This window comes from Capsella rubella, unplaced genomic scaffold (genome assembly GCF_000375325.1).
Source record: "Capsella rubella cultivar Monte Gargano unplaced genomic scaffold, Caprub1_0 scaffold_7, whole genome shotgun sequence".
NCBI classification, from domain to species: Eukaryota; Viridiplantae; Streptophyta; class Magnoliopsida; order Brassicales; family Brassicaceae; genus Capsella; species Capsella rubella.
This window is the reverse complement of record NW_006238917.1, coordinates 7,681,021-7,700,170: the sequence shown is the minus strand read 5'-3', so window position 1 is coordinate 7,700,170 and position 19,150 is coordinate 7,681,021. Positions and strand designations below refer to the sequence as shown.

At 37.1% G+C, this 19,150-nt stretch overlaps 7 protein-coding genes and 1 long non-coding RNA gene across 12 annotated transcripts; 6 read left to right on the top strand and 2 right to left on the bottom strand.

The window, feature by feature from the left end:
• Positions 1 to 585: 585 nt before the first annotated feature.
• On the top strand, positions 586 to 5,039 carry LOC17878111 (probable LRR receptor-like serine/threonine-protein kinase At4g20940). Of its 3 annotated transcripts, XM_023778020.1 has the most exons (6): positions 586 to 665; positions 793 to 961; positions 1,088 to 1,190; positions 1,313 to 2,476; positions 2,590 to 4,113; positions 4,199 to 5,039. In XM_023778020.1, the coding sequence occupies exons 4-6, from the start codon at positions 1,429 to 1,431 to the stop codon at positions 4,783 to 4,785; spliced, it is 3,159 nt and encodes a 1,052-aa protein (XP_023633788.1). In that variant the 5' UTR covers positions 586 to 665; positions 793 to 961; positions 1,088 to 1,190; positions 1,313 to 1,428; the 3' UTR covers positions 4,786 to 5,039. The 3 variants fall into 3 exon arrangements, with proteins under 3 accessions (XP_023633788.1, XP_023633787.1, XP_023633789.1); XM_023778019.1 differs by lacking the exon at positions 586 to 665 and having other exon boundaries at positions 712 to 961; XM_023778021.1 differs by lacking the exons at positions 586 to 665; positions 793 to 961 and having other exon boundaries at positions 1,094 to 1,190; positions 1,324 to 2,476.
• Positions 5,040 to 5,103: 64 nt separating this feature from the next.
• On the bottom strand, positions 5,104 to 5,524 carry LOC111829295. Its single transcript, XR_002832771.1, has 2 exons — positions 5,435 to 5,524; positions 5,104 to 5,331 (listed from the first exon to the last, which is right to left on the bottom strand). It is a non-coding gene; the product is annotated as an uncharacterized LOC111829295 (long non-coding RNA).
• Positions 5,268 to 7,126, top strand: LOC17878661 (riboflavin biosynthesis protein PYRD, chloroplastic). The gene is made up of 3 exons (XM_006283728.2): positions 5,268 to 5,833; positions 6,007 to 6,305; positions 6,383 to 7,126. Exons 1-3 carry the CDS (start codon positions 5,471 to 5,473, stop codon positions 6,993 to 6,995), a joined length of 1,275 nt encoding a protein of 424 aa, XP_006283790.1. The 5' UTR covers positions 5,268 to 5,470; the 3' UTR covers positions 6,996 to 7,126.
• A 1,296-nt stretch (positions 7,127 to 8,422) lies between these two features.
• LOC17879852 (transcription factor bHLH162) lies at positions 8,423 to 9,550 on the top strand. Of its 2 annotated transcripts, none has more exons than XM_023779626.1 (3): positions 8,423 to 8,559; positions 8,651 to 9,013; positions 9,348 to 9,550. In XM_023779626.1, exons 1-3 carry the CDS (start codon positions 8,425 to 8,427, stop codon positions 9,420 to 9,422), a joined length of 573 nt encoding a protein of 190 aa, XP_023635394.1. In that variant the 5' UTR covers positions 8,423 to 8,424; the 3' UTR covers positions 9,423 to 9,550. The 2 variants fall into 2 exon arrangements, with proteins under 2 accessions (XP_023635394.1, XP_006284564.2); XM_006284502.2 differs by having other exon boundaries at positions 8,648 to 9,013.
• A 524-nt stretch (positions 9,551 to 10,074) lies between these two features.
• LOC17880986 (eukaryotic translation initiation factor 3 subunit D) lies at positions 10,075 to 12,405 on the top strand. The gene is made up of 2 exons (XM_006283321.2): positions 10,075 to 11,910; positions 12,156 to 12,405. Exon 1 carries the CDS (start codon positions 10,119 to 10,121, stop codon positions 11,892 to 11,894), a length of 1,776 nt encoding a protein of 591 aa, XP_006283383.1. The 5' UTR covers positions 10,075 to 10,118; the 3' UTR covers positions 11,895 to 11,910; positions 12,156 to 12,405.
• Positions 12,406 to 12,853: 448 nt separating this feature from the next.
• On the top strand, positions 12,854 to 14,159 carry LOC17880910 (alpha carbonic anhydrase 4). The gene is made up of 7 exons (XM_023778053.1): positions 12,854 to 12,857; positions 12,936 to 12,947; positions 13,043 to 13,257; positions 13,359 to 13,568; positions 13,659 to 13,817; positions 13,907 to 13,960; positions 14,058 to 14,159. Exons 1-7 carry the CDS (start codon positions 12,854 to 12,856, stop codon positions 14,130 to 14,132), a joined length of 729 nt encoding a protein of 242 aa, XP_023633821.1. The 3' UTR covers positions 14,133 to 14,159.
• Positions 14,160 to 15,571: 1,412 nt separating this feature from the next.
• Positions 15,572 to 16,846, top strand: LOC17879275 (alpha carbonic anhydrase 4). Its single transcript, XM_023778052.1, has 6 exons — positions 15,572 to 15,665; positions 15,763 to 16,090; positions 16,181 to 16,283; positions 16,383 to 16,538; positions 16,616 to 16,669; positions 16,772 to 16,846. Exons 1-6 carry the CDS (start codon positions 15,572 to 15,574, stop codon positions 16,844 to 16,846), a joined length of 810 nt encoding a protein of 269 aa, XP_023633820.1.
• A 306-nt stretch (positions 16,847 to 17,152) lies between these two features.
• LOC17877623 lies at positions 17,153 to 18,927 on the bottom strand. Of its 2 annotated transcripts, XM_023779572.1 has the most exons (5): positions 18,710 to 18,743; positions 18,202 to 18,444; positions 17,974 to 18,105; positions 17,751 to 17,867; positions 17,153 to 17,661 (listed from the first exon to the last, which is right to left on the bottom strand). In XM_023779572.1, exons 2-5 carry the CDS (start codon positions 18,442 to 18,444, stop codon positions 17,299 to 17,301), a joined length of 855 nt encoding a protein of 284 aa, XP_023635340.1. In that variant the 5' UTR covers positions 18,710 to 18,743; the 3' UTR covers positions 17,153 to 17,298. The 2 variants fall into 2 exon arrangements, with proteins under 2 accessions (XP_023635340.1, XP_006286238.2); XM_006286176.2 differs by having other exon boundaries at positions 18,202 to 18,927.
• Between the last annotated feature and the right edge of the window lie 223 nt (positions 18,928 to 19,150).

Sequence of the window (19,150 nt, the reverse complement as noted above, 5' to 3'; positions counted from 1 at the left end):
TATTCATTATTCTTTTTTTTTTCATAAATTTGATTTAGTACTGTATTCATTACTTAAGAATCTGGATTATGCTGAAAAAGTTTCATGTTTTTCAATATTTTATTTATGATTGTTTTGTAATGCAATTTTTTCTAACCAAGATTTAATTCATGACTGCTGCACTCTCTGTCTGCTGCAAACCTCGGTTATTATTTTCCCAAGGTCGTCAAAGCTTGCTGTGTACGTAAATGACAGTGTTACCCTCACTAAAGAGACAAAGGACAAATAGAGACTCAAAACCATATTGTATAAAACTCTTTGGCGTCCACCATGTGGTCACTCACTCACTAAACTAAAAAAACATTAGTGTAAGTGTGACTTTTTGTTTTTTCAGTTTTTTTGGAATCCTTTTTTTTTTCCCGGGGCCATTCCTGGCGGGTGATAATAATCAAAATATTTTAATCTTCCATAGGCACTACTACCTGAAAAGACTATAAAAAAAAGTATAATTTTAAAAATATAATCATCTCTCGTAAACCAATAAAAAGTAATTCAGTTTCTTGTTTGTTTTTTAAATATTTAAATTTTAGGGTTTTTGATTTTGGTTGTGTGTTTCTCTTTTTTTGCAGTTTTACAAGCTTCAAAGACTTTACCCCTTTACAAGGTCCTTGTCGTTCGTCACTGTCGTAAGTGAAAACTATCAAATTTTCTCCTCTCTGTTTCTCTTTTTAATTTTTGTTTTGGCTTCATCCTTTTGTTTCTTAAACAGTGGCAATCTTTTAAGGCTTCTTTCTTTTTAAAAATTTTTTGAAGTGCCCCACCAAGATTTTTCTCAGTCTATACAGTGTTTGAGCTGAATCCAAAACCCCGTGCACTGCATGAGCTCATTTACAAAATGATTCTGCTTCAAAGTCTTTGTCTTCCTTCTTCTTCAACTCTGTCGACATTGTTCCTCCAGTGAAGTGAAGCTTTTTTCATCTCCGTAAGTTAAAAAAAAATCCAAACTTTTTCTCATTTTATCTCTTTGCTTTGGTGTTAGGTTTTAGATCTCGGAATGGGACCCAATATTGATTAGCCCCATTGTTCATTTAATGTTTTCTTTCTCCAGCGGATTCCCTTTGGTTCAAGATTGTTCCTTCTCACTCACTATCATCATCCTGCATTTTTTGTTTGATTTGGAGGGTTTCTTCAGAAGATTTGTTCATTCTAAGGTGAAGTTTCTTTAGCTTTTTTTTGTTTTTTCCTCATTGAAATGTTTGGTATTGTTGACTATTGCGGAAAGATTGAAACTTTTTTGGGTAACATTGATGGGTTTTGTCTTGGTTTCATTAAGTTTTCTGTCAGATTTGCTTGGGTTCCCATGAATGTTTAGCGTTGGTGAGCTGGAAAAGTTGTTGGGTTTCTGCAAAAACTGTAGCTTTGCTGGGAGGAATTAATTTGAAGTCAAGGATGAATCTATCTAGGATTTTGTTACTCTCCATGTTTTTCCTGTCTGCAATGGGGCAACTTCCATCACAGGACATCATGGCATTGCTTGAATTCAAGAAAGGGATTAAACATGACCCTACAGGGTTTGTCCTTAATTCATGGAACGATGAGTCTATTGACTTCAATGGTTGTCCTTCTTCCTGGAATGGTATTGTCTGTAATGGCGGTAATGTTGCTGGTGTTGTTTTGGATAATTTGGGCTTGACTGCTGATGCTGACTTCAGTCTTTTTTCCAACTTGACCAAGCTTGTCAAACTCTCTATGGCCAACAATTCCATTTCTGGTGGCTTGCCAAATAATTTAGCCAGTTTCAAGAGCCTCCAGTTCTTGGATTTATCTGATAACTTGTTCTCTTCCTCACTGCCAAAAGAGATTGGCAGATCAGTAAGCTTGAGGAATCTTTCTTTAGCTGGTAACAACTTTTCTGGCGAGATTCCGGAATCTATCAGTGGTTTGATTTCTCTTCAGTCGCTGGATATGAGCCGCAACTCCTTATCTGGACCTTTGCCAAAGTCCTTGACAAGGCTGAACGATCTGTTGTACTTGAATCTGTCTTCTAATGGATTCACGGGGAAAGTCCCAAGGGGCTTTGAGTTACTTTCAAGTCTTGAAGTGCTTGATTGGCATGGAAACTCAATTGAGGGTAATCTTGACGGGGAGTTTTTCCTTTTAACGAATGCGAGCTATGTCGATATCAGTGGAAACAGATTGGTGACGACATCTGGGAAACTGTTACCTGGTGTTTCTGAGAGTATCAAGCATTTAAATCTCAGCCATAATCAGCTTGAAGGTTCATTGACTAGTGGGTTTCAGTTGTTTCAGAACATAAAAGTCTTGGATCTTAGCTACAACCTGTTATCTGGAGAGTTACCAGGTTTCAATTATGCTTATGATCTTCAAGTACTCAAGCTTAGCAACAACAGATTCTCAGGTGCCCTTCCTAATAATCTGTTAAAAGGTGACTCTTTGCTTTTAACAACGCTGGATTTAAGTGGCAACAATCTCTCAGGTATGCTCTTGGCTTTATCTTCTACAGAGTGGGAATTGTTATATGTCAAATGGTGGCACCAAAAAAAACTTGAAATCTAATTTTTTTTTTTCGGTTTTGTTTTTGTTTTCCAGGGGCAATAAGTTCTATCATGTCAACAACTCTTCAAACCCTTGATCTTTCTTCAAATTCATTGACCGGGGAGCTTCCTCTCTTGACTGGGAGCTGCATTTTACTTGATCTCTCAAACAACCAGTTTGAAGGAAATCTAACAAGATGGTCAAAATGGGAGAATATCGAGTACCTTGATCTCAGCCAGAACCTTTTCACTGGGCCGTTCCCAGATGTAACCCCCCAGCTTCTGCGAGCAAATCATCTCAATCTTTCCTACAATAAGCTCACAGGCTCACTTCCAGATCGAATTCCTACGCATTATCCGAAACTCCGGGTACTTGATATAAGTTCTAACAGCTTAGAAGGGCCAATCCCAAGTGCATTACTATCCATGCCCACTTTGGAGGAAATCCACCTTCAAAACAATGGCATGACAGGTAACATCGGGCCCCTGCCTTCTTCTGGTTCCAGAATCCGTCTTCTTGATCTTTCTCACAACCGGTTTGACGGGGATCTTCCTGGTGTATTCGGATCTTTAACCAATCTTCAAGTGCTGAATCTCGCAGCAAATAATTTGTCTGGCTCTTTGCCTAGCTCCATGAATGACATGGTCTCTCTAAACTCATTAGACGTATCCCAGAATCATTTCACTGGACCACTCCCAAGCAACTTATCTAGCAGCCTTATGGCCTTGAACGTCTCAAACAATGATCTATCAGGGACTGTGCCAGAGAATCTGAAGAACTTCCCTCCGCCTTCCTTTTATCCTGGAAACAGCAAGCTCTCCTTGCCTGCTGGATCTGCTGGTTCAAGTGCATCAGAATCTTCCAAGAAGAAATCCACTGTACTTGTTAAGGTTGTTATAATAGTTTCGTGCGTCGTTGCTATAATTATTCTCATCCTTGTGGCTATCCTCCTATTCTGCATCTGCAAATCAAGAAGACGTGAAGAGCGTAGTATCACAGGTAAAGAAATTAATAGGCGGGCTCAAACAATCCCCTCAGGCAGTGGGGGTGGTACGGTTGTCTCTGCTGAGGATCTCGTTGCTTCACGAAAAGGGTCATCATCTGAAATCCTCAGTCCAGATGAAAAACTAGCTGTTGCAACCGGCTTCTCTCCTTCCAAGACCAGCAATTTATCTTGGTCACCTGGCTCAGGAGATTCATTCCCAGCTGATCAGCAACTAGCACGGCTTGATGTTAGGTCACCAGATAGACTTGTGGGAGAGCTCCAGTTTCTAGATGATTCAATCAAGTTGACGCCAGAGGAATTATCGCGGGCGCCAGCTGAAGTGCTAGGAAGAAGTAGCCATGGGACTTCTTACAGGGCAACGCTGGATAATGGAGTGTTTTTAACCGTTAAATGGCTAAGAGAAGGTGTGGCAAAGCAAAGAAAGGAGTTTGCTAAAGAGGTGAAGAAATTTTCTAACATTAGACATCCTAATGTTGTGACTCTCCGAGGGTACTATTGGGGTCCAACACAACACGAGAAGCTTATTCTTTCAGATTATATATCGCCTGGAAGCCTCGCCAGCTTCCTTTATGGTAATGCTCCTTTCTATAAACTTCTCTAGTATGATATGTATCTGCAGTATTTTCTATCAAGCTTACAGTTCTTGTTTGATCTCAGATCGACCAGGCAGGAAAGGCCCTCCCTTAGCCTGGACCCAACGATTGAAAATCGCAGTTGATGTGGCACGTGGTCTAAACTACCTCCATTTCGACAGAGCTGTTCCACACGGCAACCTCAAGGCAACAAACATTCTCTTAGATGGAGCTGAGCTAAACGCACGTGTAGCAGATTACTGCCTCCACCGTCTCATGACACAAGCAGGCACAGTCGAACAGATATTAGACGCAGGAATCCTCGGTTATCGAGCTCCTGAGCTAGCAGCTTCAAGAAAACCGTTACCTTCTTTCAAATCAGATGTATATGCATTTGGTGTGATACTTCTTGAGATCTTAACCGGAAGATGTGCAGGAGATGTGATCACAGGTGAACAAGAAGGTGTTGATTTAACTGATTGGGTCAGATTACGTGTAGCAGAAGGGCGTGGCGCGGAATGCTTTGATTCGGTCTTGACTCAGGAAATGGGAAGTGATCCGGTTACAGAGAAAGGCATGAAAGAAGTTCTTGGGATTGCTTTGAGGTGTATAAGATCGGTTTCTGAGAGACCTGGTATTAAGACCATTTATGAAGATCTTTCTTCAATTTAGGAACAATGTGTTTGTTTTTCCTTGTGTCTTTTTTTAATGTTTTGTAGGTTCCAAATGGAGTTTGGTCCCTCTGAATGTGTTCTCCTTTGTCAAGTTCATGCTTTTGTTTCTGGAGAAGCATGTTCTTGATTCAAGGTAGTAGTAGTAGTATGTTCTCTTCTTGTAGTCTTTTCTTATAACATTTGCCCTGTAAAAAAAAAACGAAATCTGCTCATGTCTCATGAGTGAATGAAATTTCAATTTTTTCCCCCTAACTATACTCTCTGTTCAATACCTTTTTGAGTCGAGTTATCATCATAGAAGTTGTAGAATTGTGTGTTCTTTATCAAAACCAGATATATTACTGTCTTAATTCTTAAACCAAATCAAATAGTATCCTAAACCGATAATTACAATATTATTGGTTTTCCGGTTACAAAGAACCGGCTCTTTGAATTTGGAATCCAATCTTCTCGTCGTCGCCTCCACTTCTCTCCACCGTTGATGTAAGGGTTTGGGCTGTATTCTCGCCGCTGCTGTACATTTCCAGCCGGAGACAGTTCGGATCTGCAAATCCAGTTGTCGAGGTTGAGTTTGACTTGGGATTTTCGTTATCTACTGAGGAAAAGCTATCAAATTTGAAGCAGAGATTACGATTTCTAAACCAAACCTGTGTTTATAGTGAAGAACAAGTTTCAATTGTGATATGCAGATCACACGGCCCCCGAGTTCGATTGCTTCGATCACTCCTCGAACCTCGACTCCAGTTTTATCGCTATCCTCAAATCCTCGCCGCATTTTCAATCTCACTTCATTTCAGAACTCAAACCACGCTTTCAAGATATCACATAAATCTCAGTCTGGTTTCAGCAATCCTGTTTTGGCTGCCATGAGAAGCGAAGATGGTGCTGAAGTCGATGATGCGTTTTATATGAGGAAGTCTGTGGAACTAGCCAAGAGAGCAATTGGGTGTACTAGTCCTAATCCCATGGTCGGTTGTGTCATAGTCAAAGACGGAGAGATTGTTGGTGAAGGGTTTCATCCCAAAGCTGGTCAGCCTCATGCTGAGGTAACACTGTCGTTAATTTCATGCTATGATTTCTATAAAAATTCAATTTTTCTTGCTGGGTTTCTGCAAAATGAGAAAACTTTGATCCTAGTTTTCATGGTTGTGGAACTGGAGGCGAGTAGGTGTTAATTAGTTTGAATCATGGTGAGAGTTGTTCTTGACATTGTTGTTAGGTGTTTGCTCTTCGAGATGCTGGAGACTTAGCGGAGAATGCAACTGCTTATGTTAGTTTGGAACCATGTAATCATTACGGAAGAACACCGCCGTGCACAGAAGCATTGATTAAGGCTAAGGTTAAAAGAGTTGTGATTGGGATGGTTGATCCCAATCCAATCGTTTTCTCGTCAGGTATCAGTCGTTTGAAAGATGCTGGGATTGATGTCACTGTGGGTGTTGAAGAAGAGTTATGCAAGAAGATGAATGAGGGATTCACTCATCGAATGTTAACAGGAAAGCCTCTTCTCGCCCTCAGGTAAAGTTCATTGCTTCTCTTGAGTGGAGACAAAACCAAGTCAGTAGATTATTTTGAAGTTTTGGAAATCTTTGCAGGTATTCTATATCTGTCAATGGTTGTTTTGTGGACAAGATTGGGGAAGGGGCTTTGGATACTGGTGGTTACTACTCAAAGCTATTACAGGAATATGACGCTATAATACTTTCTTCCTCGTTTTTTGATAAGCTCCCGAGCATTTCCTCAAAAGAAGATACTAATGTTTCGATCCAACCTATTCAAATCATAGTAGCTAGCAACGCACAGCAGTCTCCTATCGTTGCTTCTTCCAATACTGTGGAAGAATCTGGTCCAAAAGTTGTGCTGTTCACCGCAAAGGAATTGGTTGCAGAATCTGAAACCAGTAGTAGCGGGGTTGAAACCGTGGTATTGGAAAAGATAAACTTGGATTCCATTCTGGATTACTGTTATCAGCGTGGACTATGCAATGTCTTGTTAGATTTAAGGGGGAACATCAAAGACCTCGAAGTGCTTCTGAGAGATGGATTGGAGCAGAAACTGTTGCAGAAAGTAGTGATTGAGGTTTTACCTGAATGGAACACAAAAGATGAGAGACAGGTCGCATCAATGGAGTGGTTAGAATCAAAACATTTGAAAGATTTACAGTGTAAGCAATCAGGTGGAAGCGTTTTGCTAGAGGGGTATTTTTGATGTTTTAATGTATGAAATGCAAGTCATGCATGATGCTATTTCCTTTTATTTATTTAAAGCATTCTATTAGTATCGCCTAATTAAAGTATTTTAGTAGAGGTTTCAAATTTCCAAAATGAAACATTTTCACATGTTGAGAATGTGATTCGACCTTGTATGGCCTACACGTGATAGGTATCCTAAGATCATATGTTTTTCGTGTAATTGGATTGGCTATCTCATAAACAAAGATCCATACAAAATTTTAAGGATGTGTTATTAATTGAAACCCGATTGTTGTGTCAACTGCATTACAAATTTGACAATTGTTTTGGATTTTTGTGGAAATATATGAACTAGTAGTAATTGACAAGAGACATGAAACATCAAAGCATATTAGGGTTTTTTTTTGTTTTTTTGTTGAAATACGAATAATGGTTGGTTCATTTGAAGTTAATCTTTGTTATTATTCTAGACAATTCTATTGTAGGTATGTCATAATTGGTATCTGAATCCGACATAAAACAATCTAACTAGTATGCGCATAATAATAGAGAGAGAGAGAGAGAGAGATGATGATGATGATGATAAAAGGGTTCGTCTACAAAATTGGTGGTGATGGGAACAAAAGATTAAGAGCATGTCTTTATGTCGACAGTGTTCGATTGAGTGGTTCAAACAAAATCCACGCAAATTGCCTTAGCGAAAAAGTTGACTAAACTCTCCCCACCACTATCCATTTCATAACCTTTTCTTTCTTTTTGCTTTTGTAATTTATAGAATACGATTTTTTCTTAGTACTTTCGGACAAATAATTGTTAAGCAAATATTGTCATACTCATACATATATAAAGATAACGATATATAGCAAGTCAATAATCAAACAATTGGGAGAGTTGAGTAACTCTTATCGAATCAATTATTTCTATATATAAGTGTGTACACCAAGTGTGAAGTGTGTACACCAAGTGTGAAGTGTGTGCACCAAAAACCATGTAACAGCTAATGCGTGGATTAATATTGATCGTCTCTTTGTGAAATTTGATATCATGTGAAGGAGTTTCCAACTTGAAATCATTTGTTAGTAAATGAAGTTGATGCATACTTCTTACACATTAATATTCATTAATTCTCACTTTAATTAAATATTCTTATCAAATCCTATTTAAAACCACATAAAACAATGACTTGACTACATGAGTTAAATTTTATATTTAAAGACTTACTTTTTAACCTTTGGCTTGCTTTTGTTATCTTATACTATATATTTTTAGTATTTTGGTATAGGGAATATAATATAAACTTTCATTCTTTACAATCCCTTTTCCACCAAACTGTTAATTATTATTAGGCAAATCAAGGTTTGTCACTTCACACAACCTCCTTCCTTTATATAAGCGTGGATGATATTATCTTGGTCTATGTGAAAGAAGTCGAGCAAACAAATACAATGGAGCCGAGCCATTCGAACACAGCTCAATCAAGAAGATCCGTAGATCGCAAAACTATTGAGAAAAATAGAAGGATGCAAATGAAATCTCTCTACTCAGAACTCATCTCTCTTCTTCCTCATCATTCTTCTAGGGTTTCCTTCTTATCTTCTCTTTCTTCTTGGTCGTCATCTTCTAAAGTATATCTATATGTGTTATATATATTATCTTGTTTGATGTTAGGAGACTTCAGCACTGCCTGATCAGCTAGATGAAGCAGCAAACTACATCAAGAAGCTACAAGTGAACGTGGAGAAAAAGAGAGAAAGGAAGAGGAAACTTGTTGCGACTACAACTTTCGAGAAGTTGAATTCCGCTGGATCTTCACTGGCTTCTTCGAGTGTCGACGTCTCCGTCCCTAAAAGGCTGCCAAAAATCGAGATTCAAGAAATGGGTTCGATCCTTCACATCTTTCTTGTGACAAGCTTGGAACACAAGTTTATGTTCGGTGAGATCATTCGTGTTCTCACTGAGGAACTAGGAGCTGAGATCACTCATGCTGGATACTCCATCGTTGATGATGCTGTCTTCCACACTCTTCATTGCAAGGTACAACATCCTATGACATATTTTTTGACCTGGAACATAGCAATCTCAAAATTTGCTACTACAACTTATAAGTCTATTATGTTAAAACAATTACGTCTAATCCAGCAGATTGTATAAACAAACACATAGTGGGAATGGGATCCAAGTTCGGTCACCGGGCTATTACAAAGTTTATAAATCTATAAATGTACTTAAAATGCTAAGACACTATACTATACATCGGTCCCATCTGATTATAAGTTGGTACTAGTTGATTAACCTAGTAATATCCAAATGTTTTTGATGTTGTTCATTGTACAATGAAATTTTTATTTATAATTTAATGTACATGTAGGTTGAAGAGTGTGATTATGGAGCTAGGAGTCAAATTCCTGAAAGACTGGAGAAATTTGTGAACAGTGTTAATTAACATTAATTTTTCTTGTTCCTTTAAAAAAAGAAAAGTTCTATGTTCTTGTTCCTTTTCTTGATTTTTTTTTTGGGTGTCAGACTCTTTTTCTTGATATGTATCATGTGCCTGTGAAAATGATGTTTCATTGTGAGCATAATATATGTACTTTTTATCTCTACTTTAAGCTGTCAAATATATGAAATTTGTAGGATAATGATTTTTCAAAAACAAAAACAAACAAAAAAAAAAGACAATTCTGAGAAGAATCACATGAACGAGGAATTTAGCCTCTAAAAACGTATTATAATTTTTGTAATGGTGTTTGTCCACCAAGATGGCTTCAGCATCAATTGTATCTTGATATGATTAATTTTTAATAAAATCTTGTTTCGTTGAAAAAAATAAAAATTTCGTATATTCTTAAAAACAATTCAATATAACAATGTAAATTTAACAAACCATATTCATATGACTAAACCATTTCAAGTAAACTCTGGAAAAAAAAACCTTTGTGAATTCCTATTTTCATGAGCTAAGTTTTCATATATGGGCTTTAAAGAATGGTTCAAATATTTAGTCCAAATAATAATTCATTCAAAGCCCATAAGCCCAAACATTAACAAAATACGGTTTTTTTAACATGTTCCCCATCGTAGGCTAAAGAATTAGGGTTTCCGCTTTCCCACACACAGCTGCAACACTATCTTCGCAAAAATGGTCGCCGAAGCTTTCGAATTCGTCGCCGTTCCTTTCAATTCCGATGGCTGGGGACCTCCAGACGCTTCTGACGTTTCCTCCTCCGCCTCTTCCACCAGCGTCGCCGCCGCAAATCTTCTCCCCAACGTTCCTTTTGCTTCCTTCTCCCGTTCCGATAAGCTTGGCCGTGTTGCTGATTGGACTCGCAATCTCTCTAACCCCTCAGCTCGTCCTCCAACCGGATCCAAATCAGATCCGTCTGCGGTTTTCGATTTCTCAGCTTTTGCTATTGACGAAGGATTTGGTCTCACTTCCTCCGGTGGGAATGCCGATGAGGACGCAGCTTTCCGTCTCGTCGACGGTAAGCCACCGCCGCGTCCCAAATTCGGACCTAAGTGGCGCTTCAACCCTCACCACAATCGGAATCAACTTCCTCAACGGCGAGATGAAGAAGTCGAAGCTAAGAAGCGTGATGCTGAGAAGGAACGAGCTCGCCGTGATCGTCTCTACAACCTCAATCGTAACAACATCCATCACCAGCGCCGTGAAGCAGCCGCTTTCAAATCATCCGTTGATATTCAGCCGGAGTGGAACATGCTTGAGCAGATCCCTTTCTCAACATTCTCGAAGCTCTCGTTCGCAGTTCAAGAGCCAGAAGACCTCCTTCTCTGCGGTGGCCTTGAGTACTACAACCGTGTTCATGATCGCATAACGCCAAAGAATGAGCGCAGGCTTGAGCGTTTCAAGAACAGGAACTTCTTCAAAGTCACTACGAGTGATGATCCAGTCATAAGGCGCCTGGCTAAGGAAGACAAAGCTACTGTTTTTGCTACTGATGCTATATTAGCTGCTCTTATGTGTGCTCCTCGATCTGTTTACTCCTGGGATATTGTTATCCAGCGTGTTGGCAACAAATTGTTCTTTGATAAGAGAGATGGATCACAACTTGATTTGTTGTCTGTTCACGAGACATCTCAAGAGCCATTGCCTGAGGCTAAAGATGATATCAATTCTGCTTATTCTCTAGGTGTGGAAGCTGCATATATCAATCAGAACTTTTCGCAGCAGGTTTTGGTTAGAGATGGAAAGAAGGAAACTTTTGATGAGGCGAATCCATTCGCCAATGAAGGTGAAGAGATTGCTTCGGTTGCTTATAGGTATAGAAGATGGAAGCTTGCTGATGATATGCATCTTGTTGCAAGGTGTGAGTTACAAAGTGTTGCTGAACTCAACAACCAGAGGTCGTTCCTTACTTTGAATGCTCTTAACGAGTTTGATCCTAAGTACTCCGGTGTTGATTGGAGGCAGAAGCTTGAAACTCAGAGAGGTGCAGTATTAGCTACTGAATTGAAGAACAATGGGAATAAGTTGGCTAAATGGACTGCACAAGCTCTCTTGGCTAATGCTGATATGATGAAGATTGGTTTTGTCTCTAGGGTTCATCCTCGTGATCATTTCAACCATGTTATATTGTCTGTTTTGGGGTATAAGCCGAAGGATTTCGCTGGACAGATTAATCTGAACACTTCTAACATGTGGGGGATTGTGAAATCGATAGTTGATCTGTGTATGAAACTAAGCGAAGGGAAGTATGTTCTTGTGAAGGATCCATCGAAGCCTCAAGTGAGGATTTACGAGGTTCCACCGGATGCTTTTGAGAATGATTATGTTGAGGAACCGTTGCCTGAAGATGAACAGGTTCAGCCACCAGAGGAAAACGCAGAGGGAGCAGAAGCAACTGTAGCTGCAGCTAAAGAACCCGAGGATAAGAAAGCTGATGAAGGTCAAGCTTGATGGGTTATAAACTCAGGTAATTTATACAAACAACTCTTAAATTACAGTTATATGCTTGTTGGATTCAGTTGATCCCTTGTTTAGGAACACGGAATAAGCTACTTAGAACACATTGATTTGCAGAAAGCACTATAATGTAGTTCGTAATCATTTGAATTTCATGCTTTCCTGTGGCTTAGTTTGATTGGTGAAGTTAATTTGTAGCTGTAAATATTATTAAACCAAGGCATTATCATTCACAATTTAAAGTATTTTCTTCAGGTCAAAATCCTACAACTTCTGGTTCTTTTGAGAGTTGAAGCTTCAATCAAACAACAACCATGGAGGGTTTTGTTTTAATATTATCTTGTCCTTTTCCAAATTTTTGTGGTACTGCTGTAATTTGAGTTTGGAATTTGATTTAGAACACTATCTTCTTGACATCTTTTTGGAAAAAAATCATCACACATGGTTGGTTTCACAAAACATAAATCTTTTTTATAAAGGCTATTACTAAAAATGTCTTGAATCATTTTGCTCTTAATTATACGGTTAAAGTTATTTTGTTGTCCTGCTATTTTAGAACATGATAATTGTTATAGCCAGTTTTGTTTGTTCCCGTCGTTGGCATATTCTCTTATGTACGAGTTTGATTCTACATGTCCAGATCGGTTTTATTCTCTGTTACACTGTCATAGTTTCATCATATGTATGTATGTATTTTGGATATTACACCCCAAATTAGATAAACCAACCAAATTGTTTCGCTAAGCATTCGGTTATTCATTTTTTGCCAAGAAGTAACACCAAAATTAACTAATAATCACAGCAACGGAAAAAAACCATAAAAAGACAACGAAACAGACCTCTCCCCTAAAGCCTCCCTTTTAAATAGTGTAATTCTGAAACCTTCAATATTCAAAACATTCTCAAGAAAACATAATAAATACATAAGAGCAAAAAAGCAAAAGAAGAAAAATATGGGTTCTTTGAACACAAAAACAATCTTCTTCTTTGCTTTGTTTTTCATATGTTTATATTTTCCTACAATCTCACTTGCAGATTCTGAAGTCGGTATGGTCATTAGATCTCCTCTATTCCATTCAAATATATCGTATCAAAGCTCAAGACTTACATATGTTTTTTTGTTTAATCTAATCTGAAAACAGTGGATGAAACTCCATTCACATATGAACAAATAAAAGAGAACGGACCAAAAGGATGGGGACAAATAAACCCAGAATGGAAAGTTTGTAACACCGGAAGATTCCAATCTCCCATCGATCTTACAAACGAAAGAGTCAGTCTTATTCATGATCAAGCTTGGAAAAGACAATACAAACCAGCTCATGCTGTCATCACAAACAGAGGCCATGACATTATGGTAATATACTTTTAAACTTTAGTTCATTTCTCTCTTTCTTGATTACATTATGATCACTATACTTAAACATTTAAAATCAATTTTTTAACTTCTTTCTCAAGGTATCGTGGAAAGGAGATGCTGGGAAAGTAACAATACGTCAAACTGATTTTAAATTGGTGCAGTGCCATTGGCATTCACCCTCTGAGCATACCGTCAACGGAACTAGGTATGACCTAGAGCTTCACATGGTTCACACCAGTGCTGGAGGAAGAACTGCTGTTATTGGTGTTCTTTACAAATTAGGCAAACCCAATGAATTCCTGGCAAAGGTACCCTATATATATAACAATATATGTTATTGCTAGAAGATTGTATTTTATAAATTGTGTTTTGATGATTCAATATATACAAATATGCAGCTACTAAATGGAATAAAATCAGTGGGAACTAAAGAGATAGATCTAGGGGTGATTGATCCTAGAGAGATTAGGTTTCAAACTAGAAAATTCTATAGATACATCGGCTCTCTCACTGTTCCTCCATGCACTGAAGGCGTTCTCTGGACTGTCGTCAAAAGGGTACTTACATTTTTGCTTCATATTTATATATAATGATCTTCTTGATCTTTACTACATATTCATCTGATCTTCCGTATACGTATATGTAGGTGAACACAATATCAATGGAGCAAATCACAGCTCTGAGGGAAGCCGTTCATGATGTGAGTACTTGTCCAAATTGCTTTATGTAATTTCATTAGTTGATATTGATTTAATTTCATGCTACTAATCACTTAATTACAAACAACTGAAAAATAGGGATTTGAGACAAATTCAAGACCGGTGCAAGAGTCAAAGGGAAGAACAGTTTGGTTCTACGATCCAAATGTTTGATTTGATGAATTCAATTGTTTTGTAATACCTTTTACCAAATATTCATTTTGTAATATTTTTTTCAAAAACAATGAGTTATAAAACGCAATCCAATTTTTTCAATATCAGCAATGTTCTTCGGGGAGCTCAATATCATACCATTAGTAATAATATTGCACTAGTCTTTGTCAGATCAGTATATCATTATATATAAGAGAGGAAAGTAATCAGCAACAATACAATATATATATATATATATATATATATATATATATATATAGGCAAATAGGTTTGTACGAGAATAAAAAAAAGGAAACTGCACTTTTATTAATCTTATTAGTCCTGGATCGATATCACAAGAAAAAAAAAAAAGTAAAAAAAAAAAAAATCGAGAAGGAGAATAGGGATAGTGGGGTTTTGGGTTTTGGAGAATTGGAACTGACGATATGTTCTTCAACAACTATATATCACGCTCCACCTGACAGTAAATGGAGGAAGAAGGAGACGTCTCCGTCGTTGTCCGGGTTAACTCAATATATACCGTTAATACATTCGAACAATATATAGCGCTTTCTTTCTTTTACGATATATATTCATAATTATTTCATCATTCAAGCAAATCCATCAAGAATCTGCTAGTCTTTAAAACCATAATTAATCACGGGAATATGTTGTTTAGGTAAAACATTTGGTATGGCGTAGCTAATCATTTGTCTCAGCTTTTCGTTAATTCATATCTAAATAAGCCAATCAGAATCTTAATTGAACAACCATGTCAAGTGAGACTGAGCGAGAAAATCGTCGAACCAGGGGAAGGAGATCGGTAAGGACGTACGTAAAGCTAAATGAATGGCCAAAAAAAAATAGCCTATATATGTATACATGCATGCGCATGACCACATTACACGTTATCATGTTTAATCTCACATGCATCATGTGTATACACAATAACTTTATTTACATTTTGTTTTCGGTTCGTTTTCATTAATAATAACTAATGAAAACGAAATAAAACATATGTTCGAATAAAATGATTGTCCTAATACTAGTCAAGTTTTGTTTGTTTCGGTCGTTATTCAACATATATGAATGAGTTCAATTCTAGCTATTATCCAGGTCGATTTTATTCTCTGTTATATTGTCAAAGTTTATGTTTACTTACTATACCATCCCAAATTAGAAAACACAACCAAAATGGAACCAGTGAACTGCATCTTTTTTTGGTCGTAAAGAAATCAGTTTTTATTTTTACAAATAGATACACCAAATTATTAACTAATAATTCGCAGCAATTAACTGCAAAAGTCATAAAAGGCCAACTAAACAAACCTCCCCCTCCCCCTAAAGTCTCCTTATATAAATAGTTTATAGATCCAAACTCTTTCAATGTCCAAAACATAAACTCAAAGACAAAGAAGACATATAAGCAAAATCAATTCTCTCAAAAGAATTACGAAAAAATGGATCGCAACACAAGAACAATCTTCCTCTTTTCACTGCTTTTCATCGGTTTACATGTCCCTAATGTACTACTCGTTTATGCTCGTGAGCTCGGTATGATTCCTATACATCTCTACCTATTTTTACTCTAGTATATAATCTGATAAGTTTTGGATCTAAATATTAAATATGAAAAAACAAAAAAAAACAGGTCATGACCACAAAGAAATATTTACATACAAACAAAAAACAGACAAAGGACCAGAAGGGTGGGGCAAGATAAATCCTGATTGGAAAGTTTGTAACACCGGGAAACTTCAATCTCCGATCGATCTTACAAACGAAAGAGTTAGTCTTGTTCATGATCAACCATGGAATATGGATTACAAACCAGCTCCGGCTGTTATTGTAAACAGAGGGCATGACATTATGGTATCGTGGAAAGAAGATGCTGGCAAAGTAACAATACATCAAACTGATTACAAATTGGTGCAATCACATTGGCATTCTCCCTCTGAGCATACCATTAATGGAACTAGGTTTGTTTTACTTCATGAATGGCAAATATATAAAAAACTAATGAATTTCATTTATATCAAAGTTGTCAAAACTAAACGAATGTGTTACAGATACGATTTGGAGCTTCACATGGTTCACACAAGTGCTCAGGGCAAAAATGCAGTGATTGGTCTTCTTTACAAATTAGGTGAACCTAATGAATTCCTCGCAAAGGTATAGTTTAATTATATACATATTTTTTGAAGCAAAAATGTTTGATTGATTTTGTTATATTCAAAAATATATAATATATGTATATATGCATGCATGCAGCTACTAGATGGAATAAAAGGAGTGGAGAAAAAAGAGAAAAATATAGGGATGGTGGATCCTCGAGAGATCAAGTTTCATTCCAAAATATATAGGTACATGGGCTCTCTCACTGCTCCTCCTTGCACTGAAGGCGTTCTTTGGACCGTACTCACAAAGGTATATTATAAATTTTGTATTTATTTTATAAATTGATAAAAATTTATATTCATTACATATATATTTCATTTGTATAGGTGGAAACAGTATCAATGGAGCAACTTACAGCACTGAAGGAAACCGTTGATGATGTAAGTAGTCGAGAAATTGTTTTATGTAATTTCATTAATTAGCATAATAAAGTACTGATTTAGTTTTATTAAGTACTAATTAAGTTTATTGACTGATGATAGGGATTTGAGGCAAATTCAAGACCGATTCAAGACCCACATGGAAGATCTATTTGGTTTTACGATCACAATGTTTGATAGATTTGATTAATTCTTTAAATTCTTTTGTAATATCTTTTTGCACTAAACATAACTATATATATATACACATTTTGTAATGCCGAGAATGTTCGAACATGAAAAATAAAGAAAACAATATGAGTTGGATTAATTTCTTTTTAAAATGTAATAAAACATTGCGTCAAATGTTCTTTAAGCTCATACCCCTTTCTCTTTCTGATACTGGCCACCAGTGTGTTGTTGGCCTTTATGCCAAGTTTTCAAAAATTCTTTTAGCTCATCATGCCAAGTTTTCATTCTCTGATCCTCATGATGATAGTCATACTTAATGAATTGACGAAGATATACAAGATACAAGTTCTCTCTGAATATGTAAACTCTTATGTTTTTTTCATGATTTTATATTAGAGTAGGAAAAATAATATATAGGTGCAGAGAAAAATAACTTCAAAGTGCAATGCATGAGGCAATCAGTTCCGGGAACTGCTGGCGTTAAGGCAGTTGAAGAGCTCCGGAAGATGGGAATTGGTGATTTTGGTTCTCTTGGTGATCTCTTGTTTCTTCTTCTTCTTGTCCTTGGGTTTATTCGATATGCCATGGAGCTGTTCAGCAGCTCTCCTCTCCGCAGTGTTTGTAGCCGGCTTCAAACCAATCTTCCACAGCTCCTTTTCCACGTCCATCATGTCGTTCGGGATGTCCATGTCGCAGAATAGAGCTTTGAATTCGTTATCAACCTGAAACGGATACTTGATATCATTTGGATACGCAATGCCTTCTTTTGAAACTGTGTACTTTGATGTCAACCAAAATATGTCATCTGAATCTTTCAGAGCCTACAAAACCAACACACAAGACAATCTTGAATACACAATAAAAAAAACGACATTATTGTATTTCCAAAACAGTGCTATGCAATGCATGCCTGCAAATCTTCCATGACGTTTGGGTAAGCATCTTTGAGATCAGCCACATCAATCCCGTTAGGGTATTTATTCACCAACGAAAGAAGCTGGCTCTTGTCCATGACATCGTGCGTTGCCTGTGACGTTACGGCAGGAGCAGAGTTGTAAACGGGGTTGGAACTCAAAGAGAAAATGGGAAACTAATGAATTAATATCTACTCCTTGAATGAAATGTTTGGTTACCTTGTAAGAGAACCTTCTTCCATCATAATGCACTTTTGGATTCTTCCTCAAACTATCAAAAACAGCCTTATTGGCATTCATATCAACGTAACAAGCTTTATTTATTTGATCTGCCGTATAGGCTTGCCTTGTCTACAAGACAAATTAGCTTCATTAAAGAAATTATTTATATAGCTCATATAGAGAGAAAAAAAAAAAATACGTACAAAGAGAGAAGGGGACACAAACCTTGAACAAAAGATCAATGACAAGCTTCATTTGAGCTCCAACAGGAGCTTTTCTGATGCTGTTAATGTTCTGAAGTTGCTTTGTATTGTCTGAAAACTTGCGAGGAGCTGCATCAGGCTTCTGAATGATTGATTCAGCCACGGACGGTCTTGAAGGCACTCTTGAAGAAGCAATGCTCGAAAACATAGTTTGACATTTCTCTTGTTGTTTGTTGAACTTATCTAGCTGCTCCTTTAAAGCCATCTGAATTGTAAAGAGAAAAAATAACCTTAACCTTTCAATATTATTAAATTGAATGCGCATGCATAGACAAAAACGTGGTATGAAATTACAGAAAATTCATCTGAAATCCAATTCATAGTTGTAATCGGAATCAACTTTTGATCAACAGGAAATACAATTCCACTTCATAGCTCATATCACGAGAAAACATCTACACCATAATTTTTCAGAAGATCATCATGGACACAAAATAACTTTTAATGTAGAATTAGAGCTTGCTTAGTACACAAGGCCGATTCCCCCAAAAACTAGGGTTTCCACCCGATGCGATTTTCCATGATAATTACCGAGGGCTTTATCAATCTAGACAAACTTTAGAGAATGAACAAGGCTTAGAAACGAAAACAAAAACTTGATTTTTGCTTAGTCGATGATAGGATTTTAGATTTTTTCGATTTTGGGAGAGATATTGAGAACGTGCTTTAGGGTTTGTTGTACTGAACGTCGAAGCTGATGACTCCTTGTCTGATCGGACCTTCGAATTAAGTTACAATGAAAAATAATATACAGTATTAGGTTATTGCTTAAAGCCTTAAACCCAAATTACGAATATATAAAGATAAAAATAAAAAAAAGTAAAAGTACAAGTAAACAAAGGAAACTTGCGGCACAAGAAGAAAACAAATAAAGACGTATGAAACGGTGCGCTTAATAGAAGAAACCAAAG